The sequence below is a fragment of the Gopherus evgoodei genome, chromosome 9 (assembly GCF_007399415.2).
Source record: "Gopherus evgoodei ecotype Sinaloan lineage chromosome 9, rGopEvg1_v1.p, whole genome shotgun sequence".
Lineage (NCBI taxonomy): Eukaryota > Metazoa > Chordata > Testudines > Testudinidae > Gopherus > Gopherus evgoodei.
The window spans coordinates 85,407,816-85,419,810 of NC_044330.1; the positions used below are offsets into that span (position 1 = coordinate 85,407,816).

At 42.7% G+C, this 11,995-nt stretch overlaps 1 protein-coding gene across 1 annotated transcript; it reads right to left on the reverse strand.

Moving 5' to 3' along the window:
* Positions 1–4,014: 4,014 nt before the first annotated feature.
* Positions 4,015–11,783, reverse strand: LOC115658086 (probable G-protein coupled receptor 83). Its single transcript, XM_030576601.1, has 4 exons — positions 10,918–11,783; positions 8,818–8,943; positions 6,275–6,408; positions 4,015–5,518 (listed from the first exon to the last, which is right to left on the reverse strand). The coding sequence occupies exons 1-4, from the start codon at positions 11,296–11,298 to the stop codon at positions 4,888–4,890; spliced, it is 1,272 nt and encodes a 423-aa protein (XP_030432461.1). The 5' UTR covers positions 11,299–11,783; the 3' UTR covers positions 4,015–4,887.
* Between the last annotated feature and the right edge of the window lie 212 nt (positions 11,784–11,995).

Below are 11,995 nucleotides of genomic sequence, written 5' to 3' on the forward strand. Positions count from 1 at the left end.
TTACCCGGCGAGCTGCGTGCCAAAGGTTGCCGATCCTGCTATAATGTATTCTGTAATATCTAAGAGATCAAAACTAAGTCTGTAGGTAAGAAAATATGTACCATAATGATGAGCACTGTGCCAGCGCTGTTGCCTGCTCTGCTTATTCGATATAGCATGTATAGTAAGCATGTATAGTAAGCAAAGTAAGTATTAACATGTATAGTAAGCAAATCAGGGGATTGGAATGTCCTTTAGCCAGTGCATATGAAGCTTGCTTTATGGCTTTTATTTGTTTGTTTTGTTTTCACCTATCTCCTTTCTGGGGGTGATTTTTTTTTCACATGGCATTTGGCAGAACATTTCAGTGTTGGGATTTTTTGACTTTTCACTGAGCTTCTATTGTTAGCAAACAAGTGTGTCTCCAGTTTAGTTAACCTGTCCTTAAACAAGGGGCATTATGTCTAAAAGGAAGAACTAAAAATAGAGGCACTTGGAACTTTTTGGACCTGCACATTTCCAAGCTAAGGGCTGGCCCCTACAAATTTTAATTTACAGTAACTCCTCACTTAAAGTCATCCTGGTTAACGTTGTTACGCTGCTGATCAATAAAGGAACATGCTTCTTTAAAGTTGTACAATGCCTCCCTTCTAATGTCATTTGGCAGCCCAGCTGCCTTGTCTACTGCTTGCAGGAAGAGCAGCCCCTCGCAGCTAGCTGTGTGGGGACTTGGAACCAGAGTGGACCGGCAGCCCCTATCAGCTCGCCCATCAGCTCCCTGCTCCCTTAAGTTTCCTTGTGCAGCAGCTGGGCTGCAGTTCAGCTGTCCCTCTCCCCACTGCCCATGTGCTGCTCCTGCCCTTTGCCTTGGAGCTGCTCCCCGAGGACTTCTGCTTTTTTACTGTGCGGGGGGAGGAAGGAAGAAGAGGGAGCTAATGTCCGGGTGTCTCCCTCCCCCTGCTTCTGCACCCTTGCTTACCCCATCTTCCCTAGAGCAGGGCTCAGGATAGAGGGAGGCTTGCAGCAGCTTGGTGGTCCTCAGCAAACTGATCTACTTAACAAGGCAGTGTACTTAAAGGGGAAATGCGCATCTCTCTCTCTCACACCCTCCATTCCTGCTGCCTGGTAGAAGTGAGGAGGTTAACCCTTGAGGGCTCAGCCAATGCAGTTCATCATTTAGCAGTAAGGGAAATATCCTACCCTCTGAGTCCTCCACTTCAACCAAGCTTCACAGTCATCATCACTGTGTATCCGTATAAATGTTTGTTTAAAAATTATACTGTGTGTGTATATGTATAATAGTCTTTTGTCTGGTGAAAAAAATTTCCCTAGAACTTAACCCCCTCATTTATATTAATATTATGGGGAAATTGGATTCGCATAACATCATTTTGCTTAAAGTCACATTTTTTCCAGAACATAACTACAATGTTAAATGAGGAGTTACTGTACTTCATGGGTCCCAATGACTTGAATGCAACAAGGTGTGGTAATAAACTTTGCTCTCCTGATTCACCGCAGCTCACACTTATCCCAGTGAAGTGGATATCATGTAGGAATCATTGCCGGCAGTTTTACAGAAGTTGGTGAAACAATTGTGCTGGATATGCAAATTGACATAATTAATTACATCAAAATCTTCCCAGTGTAAAAGATGAGGCTTTTTCATATTTTTAAAAGAACCAGCACTGAGATGAAAATGTTTCAGTAAACTAGTGTCCAGAAACAATGTCATTCTCCAGTTTTTAATACCACACAACTTGGATGTGTTAATGTTTCAACCCCCTAGTTAAAAGGCACATGCCATTTACACAGCAATGCAAATCCAGCCAGTAAAATTGTGTAAACTAATATTAACATCAGGTTTACACTACCACTTATATATAACAAATTAAAGTGAAAGAGTAAATTGTTTACATCCCCTGTGCAAACTGATTTGTCCTCTGTTTACATACATCTGCTTGTCAGAGAGTTTACTCATTCAGAGAGCAGGCACACAAAAAGGCCATATAAATCACTATTTACCACACCTTTCATCTAGGTGAATACAAGGCTTAGGTCAGATACTTAATCTTTGTAAAAAGATTTGATTTCTTGAATTATCTTCAATTCTATGGTCAAATCTTCCTGTATAATATTCTGTGTGCAAATGTGGGATGGAAAAGGCACTGAGTAGTTAAGGCAGAGTATCGTCATTAATAATACAAGAGGAACAGAAGTTTATTAAAGGAATTTGTAATAAAAATGATAATGGGCTTTTGATATCTTAAGGAACATGAAATCAATATTCCCTTTTATCTGGTATATTTTTGGTCCTTCCCCATAGCTACAATTGCCCTCCTAACCTGCAATGGATCAGAAGAGGCATGAATGACACAACCTAGTTGTTCCTGGGTTTCCTGGTTTCTTTACTAATGACCAGTGAATTACCAGGTTACATAGTCCCAGTTTGTTTCAATAGCAAAGTACTTTTATTTCCACTTTAAAAACTCTCTAAAATTCTTCACCCCAATTTAACAGTGGGCGCAGATGCTCAGCTGGGATAAACTGGCTGTGATAAATTGAATCAGTGGAACAATGCTGAGTTACACCAGCCGAGGATCTGGCTCAATATATATTACAGTTACGCCTTTGGTTAATAAAGTGAAATGTAATTATTCTTTTCATATTCAGACAGAAATATAACTCAGTCTATAGAATCTAATTCTCCTCTCATGCCAATGTAATCTGAGAGGAAGTGTTGAAATCAATAGTTCCATCAGTGTAAACTGATGTGAGAGAACTGCTGATTTATTGTAAGGAAGTGAAAAGTGATAACACTCATTTATGGGGTAATTTTTCAAAGTTACAAATGATGTGCTCACATGATGCCCATTGATATTTACCATTATTGAGCCAAATTCAGCTCCAGCATAAGTAGGCATAGCGCCCACTGACTTCAGTAGAAATTGCAGCTCTATACACCAAGATGAATTTCGTCCATCACTTGTCTAGATCTCTGTACCTCTCTTTGAAGATGCTCTGCTGAGTGTTCTGAAACACCATATATATTGATTATATTTTCAGACACTCCCCTAAATGAAAAAAACACTATAAAAAGTCACAAGCACAATAGTATCACCAGTGTAAGCTGCAGTGTTTGGGGCCACTGCTGTAGCATAAGTTAGTGAGGGGGGTTTATATAGGCGTGAGTTCATATCTGAGTTTGGGAATGACTTCAACACCATTAATTCCACCATTTCTGTTTGTCAGCAGGTATGAAAAACCTGCACATTATCTCTTAATTAAAAAAAATGATTATTTTTTAAAATCCGGTTACCATCTGGCTTCTTGCAAAGCATCATGCTTTGTTCAGCAACTGTCAAAGTGCTAGCAGTTGTCATGTTTCCTATGCTGGAGAGTCACTAATTGTGGAAAGTGACATTTGAATGACAGACAGTGAAAGGCCCATCTCTGAAGCTTAATAGCCAAGCTATGAATAGTTCAGATACACCTTTATAAAAATCAAAAGATTAAAGCTATACCTATAAATAATTTTAATCTGATTTAGGAAAAACCGCCATTAATGACAATAATAAACCACCGTTTTGGTTTCCTTAGCAAATTGATAGTGGTAAAAAGTGCTAGATTGATATAGCCCTGGAGGCTGTAAAGTCTGATATTATCCAAAGAGCAGGTACAGAACTGGATAACAGAAATGTGAATTCCTCCATATTCTTCACAGACATCTTGGTAAAAGCACTTCAGCCATAATCTAGAAGGGTGAGATAGGGAGTTTAGACTCCATAGCCCTTTCAGTCCTTGGGCTCTCCATTGAATCTGCCAAGATTGCCAATTGCAGTGGTAGACTCTGTGTTGTGGACACACTTGTCCATTAGGAGCTTTACTGAGATCACCAGCTCATTTCACATAGGCCAGTGAAAAGCTGTTGAAAGGCAATGACTTTGGCTCACTACTAACCTGTGTTAGAGTCAAATAGGTGATTTAGCGGTTGTAGGCATGAAAGACCTCATAAAATGAAATATGCTATGAACTTTTGAACAAAAATTAATATTTTTTGTGTGTGGAGAATAGAAAAACCTGGCAATGTAGAAAAATTGAGAAATCCTCTTAAACAATTTCCTTTTACAAAGTCCTGTACTTGACTGAGACCCAGAAATGTGTTTAATCTTGAGAGCACATATTAAACTGTGTGCGACTATAGATAGGAGTCAGTTTCATCAGTTCCTTAATTCTTGTAAATTACCTCACCAGAGACACTTCTGCTTGATCAGAGATTGCAAGGTAAATTTTCATTTGTATTTTGTTGCAGCTACTAATAATCTTTATGACTGAAGGAACTGTATTTGTTTTATTCTCGGTGTATTTTGCATACACCTAGCTTGTGTTCTCATTTGATCATTTTAAATGATATTGAGAAGCACTATTGTCTGTGGTGAAGGAGTAAACACTACACTGAGCAGTTCAGAATAATCAGTTGTCTTGATTTAAGATTACTTTTTGAGTGACAAACATAATATACTGGATGAGCCTATCATTCAAATAGTAGGCAAAGTCCCTGGGACACAAATCCAAAAGTGGTTGTAAAAGTTACGAATCAGTCTTGAATAAATTAATAAATCAAAAGTATTCAATGAATTTAGTTTGTTCATTTTCTTCATAAAATGAACTGTCACCCCAGTATGTGGTATATAGTATATAGTATATACCACAGTATATACCAGTATATAGTATACAGTATATAGTGGCAATTAGGTCATCTTTCTCCTAAGTTTAAAGGCTCTATATCCCATTACCCAGTCTGTGGAGTTGCTTCTGATTGTGATTGTAACTTAATACAAATAAATTTAATATCCAATTTTCTAGAGTGAGGACCTAGGGAGCTCCATTAACTGTCAGTTCAGTGACTTAGCTCCCTGTCACAATTGGCTGGACACTGGATATGTCTGTCTTTGCAGAGTTTCTTTGGGAAGATGCTCTTGCTTTCTGAGAGCAGCTGCCCCTTTTATAATGACAATTCTCAGCCCAGGCATGCCTGAAAGGAGGAGAGATGGACTGCAGGGCATGGCTCTGCAGGGCGTGTGCATTCTTTTGCCGGCACACACACAACAGGGACTTGAGCTCAGAGCGGAAGCTCTCATTGAGCCAGCAGTAAATGAAGGGGTTGTAGCAGGTGCTGCTCATGGCAAACCAGTGGAAAGCAAAGTACAGAGCATTGTTGCTGTGGATGGCCCTGCTGGAGATGAGCACCAGGTAGCAGTTCAGTGGGAACCAGCAGACAGCAAAAACCACCACTACCACCATCAACATCTTCAGTGTCATCTTCTTCTTCCGCTGATGGGCAAAGTATTGCTCCATGGTGATGTCTCCAATGGCATTCCTCAGCCAGAGCTTCTTGGCTACCATTGTGTACGTGATAGAGATCACAAGCAAGGGCAGGACGTATAAGAGTACAAAAGTAGTCAAGTCCAGGTACTTCCAGAAGAGATCAGCAGGAGGAGGGAAGCTGGGGAGACAGACCATTCGTATAGTTCTGTTCCTGGAGCACAAAAGGAGAAAACCCATCAATTCCACAATCATAAGCATGTAGTATAAAGGGGTTATGCCCCTTATAAAATACCTATAAAATAGCTGGGCACATATGGTAAAGAGATAAGAGGAATTCATTCAGACACATGAATTAGGGCCTCTTTAAGTGAACAACTTCAACTCAAATTTGGCCCCAATGTAGATTTTTACTTACTTTAAAAAAAAAACTTTTATTAAAGCTTCATGGAAAAACAAAAACCCTATTACAATTTACATCTGTCAATTCTAATGGAAATAGTTAAAATGAACCTCCCTCTACAGTGTCTGCTGCACTGAGAAAATGAAGATGGAACTGACTAACAAAGACAAAAGCAGCAAAGAGTCCTGTGGCACCTTATAGACTAACAGACGTATTGGAGCATGAGCTTTCGTGGGTGAATACCCACTTTGTCGGATGCATGTATTCGCCCATGAAAGCTTATGCTCCAATATGGCTGTTAGTCTATAAGGTGCCACAGGACTCTGTCGCTGTTTACAGATCCAGACTAACACGGCTACCCCTCTGATAAAAGTGACTCCTTTGATTTTCATTGAACATTGGAGAGAAACTCAAAGTGGAAACATGCTGCTTGAACTAAATGTTTTTCCAGTTGTCAATTTTCAGGTAATTTTTACTAACAGAAAAAAATAAACATGTGTGTTTATAATTTATGGCTGTTAAATTGAGGCAGCTCCTTAAAAAAAAATCCTTGTTTATATAACTTACCCAATATCAAATCTTGCTAGATTCTGGTAGATGGCATGGGGCAGAGAGAAGCAGCTGGCCATAACCCAGATTATAATGATGCAAATTCCTCCTTTAGCAATTGACATCCGGGGTTTCAAAGGGTGCATTATAACCTAAGGAGGACAAATAGTTCAGAGCATGTTAAATCTTCTCATAGCAGGCTTTAAAAAGACTCCATTTGAACTCTTCTGAACTGATAACAGGACTAACTGTTCAAAAACATAGATTAATTCTGGAATACGATGTATCGCATCAGCAATCGGACACTTCCCTCCCACCCCCATTGCTGAATTTAGAAGCAGCTAGCAAACGTGTTCACAAAGACAACAGACAAAGTCAGCACCAATTACTATGGGAACAGATCAGGCTTTAGCTGTAAGTGATGGTAATGTAACTTGGTCATGTAACTATGATGCACATGTTGGCATTCAGTTGCTGTGAAAGAGATTTTTGCGGATTTGATGACTGTGGGGACCAATTTTGGTGTCTGGCCCACTGAAGCCTACTTCATTTACATCAGAGCTGGGTTTGGCCTCAGACTGTGTTGGCGATGGTGTGGCACAAATCAGTGTGTGTGTGTGAGGAACAGCTGCTTTATTTTCCACCCTCCTGCTCATTGCTTTCGCTGCTGAAGGAAGCTCACAAGAATCGTGGTCTAAAAATCACCCTGACTGCTACTCTTTCAAATGCTATTATAGCTTTGCATTGTGTAGAGACCTGGAAAGCAAAACTGACGCAAGCCTTCCAACGCTGAGGTGGCCTGATCTTGTGGACTGAGTGCAGGGTTGTAAATAATCCCAGCTCTGACACTGACTCCATCTGGGCCCTAGAGCAAGTTGCTTCACTTCTCTGGGCCTCATTTTTCCCCATTTGTGAAGCAGGGATGATGATACCTGCTTCACAGGGCTTTGGAGAAGGATATTTAGGGTGTACAGTGCTTGGAAATGTAAAGTTCTATATAAATGCAAATTACTGGAACAGCTTGCAACGTGGAGAAACACACTGGGTGCCACCCACAAACACAGCTTCAGAGACCAGCAGTGATGACCTTTGAGCAACACACTGCATAGATTATTATGTTGACCACTGACAATGAAAAACACCTATTTAAATCATCCTAACCATCTCTTTGCTACTGAAGGTTTCTTCCCTGTACTATTTTATTGAGTGCTTTTTCCAATTATCAAAGTCCCAAGTGATAATAGGGCTCCCATTACTTCTTTTGAGCATCTGCTTCACACTCTGATACATCCCAGGATTAGAAAATAAATTCATTTCAGGAAGTGACTTTTCCTTGCTCAGTTGCATCCCCTTACTCCTAGATATGTCTCACTGGACTTTTGTTAAAACAATTTCACTCCTGAGCTATTTAAATCCTGCCAATATTAGAGGAAGTTATCATGTTCTCCCTTAGTTAAAATAATATTTATGAATTGTGAGCAAAGCTCAGCAGTCAAACTAAGGCTCTGGTTCTTATTTCCCCAACCATTTGCAATCTTTGATCATGCAATATGTAAAATATGGTATTTCTAAACACCTTTCTTGTGAAATGCAATGCTTTGCTCTTGAGTATTATAGCGCTGGAACTTCTGGTGACCGAATAGGGAAATGTATTAAATATTAGCAGTTTAAAAAAGAAACAAACATTTACCAGCAATTGCTTTCATTTTCTCACAGCAGCTGGCATACACAACTGACAATCTGAGCATTTAGTGGGGTTCGTCATTCTTTTGGAACTTCGTCTAACTGTAACATTTGTTGAGTGAAATTTCTTGTCAGTAATAGCTGTTAATATTAATTCCAACTGTGCTAGAAACAATGGCAACCCACACCTGAGTGCACTCTTATGCAATTTTATATCCTAGGGCACAATAGTTAGAGTCAGAAACAATAATCTGGATCCAGTCAAAGGCTAAATTATATTATCATCTATGGAAAGGAGTAGGTATGAACTCAAGTTATCTGATGCAACAAAACTATAGAGGTTTTTTTTTCCTTTCACTATTTGCAGGGAACAACTTAGTAGGGGAAAAAATGGGTCCAACTTCAGCTGAATATACTGAAAAATTCTATGCATCTGATAAAGTGGGCTGTAGCCCACGAAAACTTATGCTCAAATAAATGTTAGTCTCTAAGGTGCCACAAGTACTCCTGTTCTTTTTTCTCTTTGTACAGGAAAATGATACAGTACTGCATGTTGCCAACTCCACACACCCAAAAATCATGAGTTGGGCCATAAAATGTCATGAGTGGCTTAAAGACCATGCAATTTTAAAAAATTTTTTAAAATTATTTGTATTTGCTTTCTAGGTTTTCATCCTTCAGGTCACCCACGGGTCATGTTTTCAAGCTTTTCTCCACAACCTTAATGCCTAGAACTTTTTTTTTTTTTTAAGATAAAAGCTGAGATGCTCATGAAATCACAGGGAACAAGATGCTGTTAACAGGTTGAATATTGATTGTTTTCTCTAAAGTATCCCTACATTTGCTAGAGTTTAAATTCAGGGTTATGTGATGCATACCTGATGTCGATCCAGTGCAATGGCTGCAAGGGTAAGCACAGAAACATGGACAGAGCAGTACTGGACAAACCGGCTTATGTGACACATCAGCTTTCCGAAAACCCAGGTACTGCTTACGAATCGCACCTGAAGAACAAACAATATTTGAACACACAAGCCTTGCCAAATGTAGATTAAAACAATAGGCATCATTGGAAAATCAGACGGTGGATGCAAAACGAGGATACTAAAACTTGCCTTCCAGGGTTATTGTGAGAATTAAATAGTTAATATATTTATAAAGTGCTGTTGATGTACCATACCCATTTTTGCAGAAAGGTAAGCTGAGGGCACAACGGGATAAGGAGAGTGCAGAAATAGCAAACAAACAAATCTGTCACAACCCTGTGGGGGGCCTGCTGTTGATACATGTGTGAAGTCACTGGAGTTATACTATTGTAATCAAGAAGAGAATTGGGCCCTCTGAGTTGAGAAACCAGATAACACTATAACACTGATTGCCTTCCTCATGGATTTTAACATCACACTTCTTATTGTGGATTATTTTATGCAGCATGTGGATGCTATGTCTAATCACATTGATGTCAGTGGGATGTGGATGTTTTGAAAATGATCTCCTCGGAGCATCACAAACTGTCATGGAAAGTAGTGCATGAATCCTTCTATTATTCCCAATGAGGTTTTGTTTGTTAGTGTTTGAGCAACAACTGTGACATTCACACTATAACAATCCTATGCTGCTTCAAGCCTGGCGCAAAGTCAATGTAAGGATTTTTTTTTGTGGGAGAGGGTAATTGTAATTATTACTTGTTTCCAGCAATGCCCCAAATGTGCTAGGTGCTGTACAAACATGAAAGAAGGCACCATTCTTCCCCTACAGAGTTTAAATTTTCATCCTATTTGTCCTACTTTTTTTTAAAGTTCAGACTGAACACTGGGGAAGTTTTTTTGATGGTGAGATTACTAGACTGGAAAGTCTCTAATATTATCTAGGATATTTAAAAAAGACTAGACAAAGCCTTCCAGAATATACAGAAGGGAAAATTATGCATTAGCATGCAGTGGACTAGATGGGACTTTAACTCTTCCATCTCATTCTGTTCTTTTCTTTCCAGATCTCATTATGAAGACAAAGGCAAGCTAATCCAGAGCTAATAAATCCAAGCACCCAAACCCAGGAGTTCAGGGGTCATATTCCCCCAGCATGGGAAGCCTACACAGAGTGTGTGAAGTGGCCCCAACTCAGCACACACTGGGCCATTCCCTTTGAAATCAACCTGTTTCTTAGGGACCTTAACAAGGACAGACACTGCTTATTCAGTTTCCACAGAAAACTGGGTGTACTTCACAGTGCAAAGCCTTCCCCTCTTCTTCATCCTCAGAGGAACAATAGGAATAAGACACCTGTGTCTCCCCCTGAATCCTGACAGAAAGTCAGGTTCACACTCCACAGCTTTATCCACTCCGCTTGGGGTGCATGGACTGCCAAGCCCTGCTCACTCCAGCAGGAAAAAGAGAGAGAGAGAGAGTGACTGTATAGCAGGACGAGGTGGACAGATTCCTGCGTGGCCCAGGGAGAGGGACGAGGTGGAGGAGCTAAGCATGGACCCTACTTGAGCAGGCAATGCAAGGATATTTATTTTTTATTCCCTGGGAATGTAGCAGGTGAGGTAGAGCGGAAAAAAAAAGAAGTGGTCTCTGTTCAGGCATTGATTGCATACCCCCCATCCCCGCCACAGACACACAATCACAAACACAATGAATCCACTCACCCCTCCCAGAGCTCTGACACACAATCTCTCTCTCTCTCTCACACACACACACACATTGTGCAAACCTGACAGTAAAGGATGCGGGGCAGGACTAGGACTCGCTTTCCAAGTTAACTCTCGGAAGTCACCGTCCGATCCCCTCGCTATTAAGCTCTCTGTGGCTCTCTCCCGTCGCAGCGCTGCTGCCTGCTGGGGCCGGCCCAGAGCACGCGGAGCGGGCACCATGTTCCCGGGAAGGTGCCGGTGGGGCGGCAGGGCGCAGCGGCCAAGGCAGAGCGTTGCTCCCCCAGGCAGTGAGACCCGGGGAGCTGGTGCGGGCGCCGCTTACCAGGGTGAAGGGCGTGTTCAGGAGGGTGATCATGATGTCCGCCATGGCCAGGTTGACGATGAAGAGGCTGGTAGCCGAATGCATCCTCTTATTCTTGATCACCACGTGGCAGACCAGGATATTGCCGAAGAGAGAGATGCCGATGATCACCGAATAGGCCACGATGAGCAGCGCCTTCACCGTCCGGCTCTGGGACTCCCCTTCGTACCGGGTGCCCCTGTCAAAGTCCCCCAGGTCGTCCAGGTCCAAGTCGCCGTGGAAGAAGGAGGATCGGTTGGGGAAGCCGTAGAGGGCAGAGAAGAAGTCGGAGCCATTGCGGGCCTGTGCCCGGCGGTAGGGTTTGGAGATGTACTGCAAGGGGAACCACACGTGGCTGCTCATGGCTTCGAAGCAGCGGCGAAGTTCCCGGGGAGTGGAGCGATTCTCCTCCGCTAGGCAGGGCAGCTCGGAGGTGGGAGCCGGGGGGAGAGCCCGGCTTGCATGCTGAGGCTCGTTTAACCGCGGCAAGCCAGGCCAACTCTCAGTCACTTCGGCTCGGGGCTTCTGCCTCCTGCTTGGCTGCTTCGCTCCTTTGGGGAGCTTTTCTGCTGCTTCCCCACAAACCGCCCCGGCAGCTTGCTCCCTTGCCTTTTCGCCTCGCCCTTTAGCCTGTCACATTTCAGTCTCCCAAACTTCTTCTTGGGTGCAATGTCTGCCCTGGAGAAGGACCCCACCCTCCCAGACCTCGTCCGATCCCAGAGGCCAGTACAGCCCTTCCCGCTGCTCTCAGTCCCTGCCAGCATCGCTCCGCTCCACGCTGGAAGCGGCGGGCATTGCGTGGGGCTGATCGGTCCCCGCTTTTCCTGTTATATGCAGCAGGCTGGATGACATGCTGCCCGTGCGAGAGCCAATGGGGTCGGTCTCTCTCTCTCCCGACTTGCCCCTGAGGCGGGTTTTACAGCCCCAGAGACGGCCGTGGGGGAGTGCGACAACTGTAGAGTTGCAAAGTGGCTGCAGCGGGTGTTTTTAATCCCCCCCCCCGCCGCCGCCCCAACAGACACAGCCCCGCCCGCGCTACCCACCGCTGCGGGAGGGGAAG

What these genes read in the sequence shown, in the direction of transcription:
- LOC115658086 (XM_030576601.1), bottom strand. Translation starts at nt 11,298, where the DNA reads ATGAGCAGCCACGTGTGGTTCCCCTTGCAGTACATCTCCAAACCCTAC. An exon ending in TGAACACGCCCTTCACCCTG is followed by an intron (nt 8,944 to 10,917) that starts GTAAGCGGCGCC and finishes TTTGTTCTTCAG; the next exon opens with GTGCGATTCGTAAGCAGTAC. An exon ending in TTGCACTGGATCGACATCAG is followed by an intron (nt 6,409 to 8,817) that starts GTATGCATCACA and finishes TGTCCTCCTTAG; the next exon opens with GTTATAATGCACCCTTTGAA.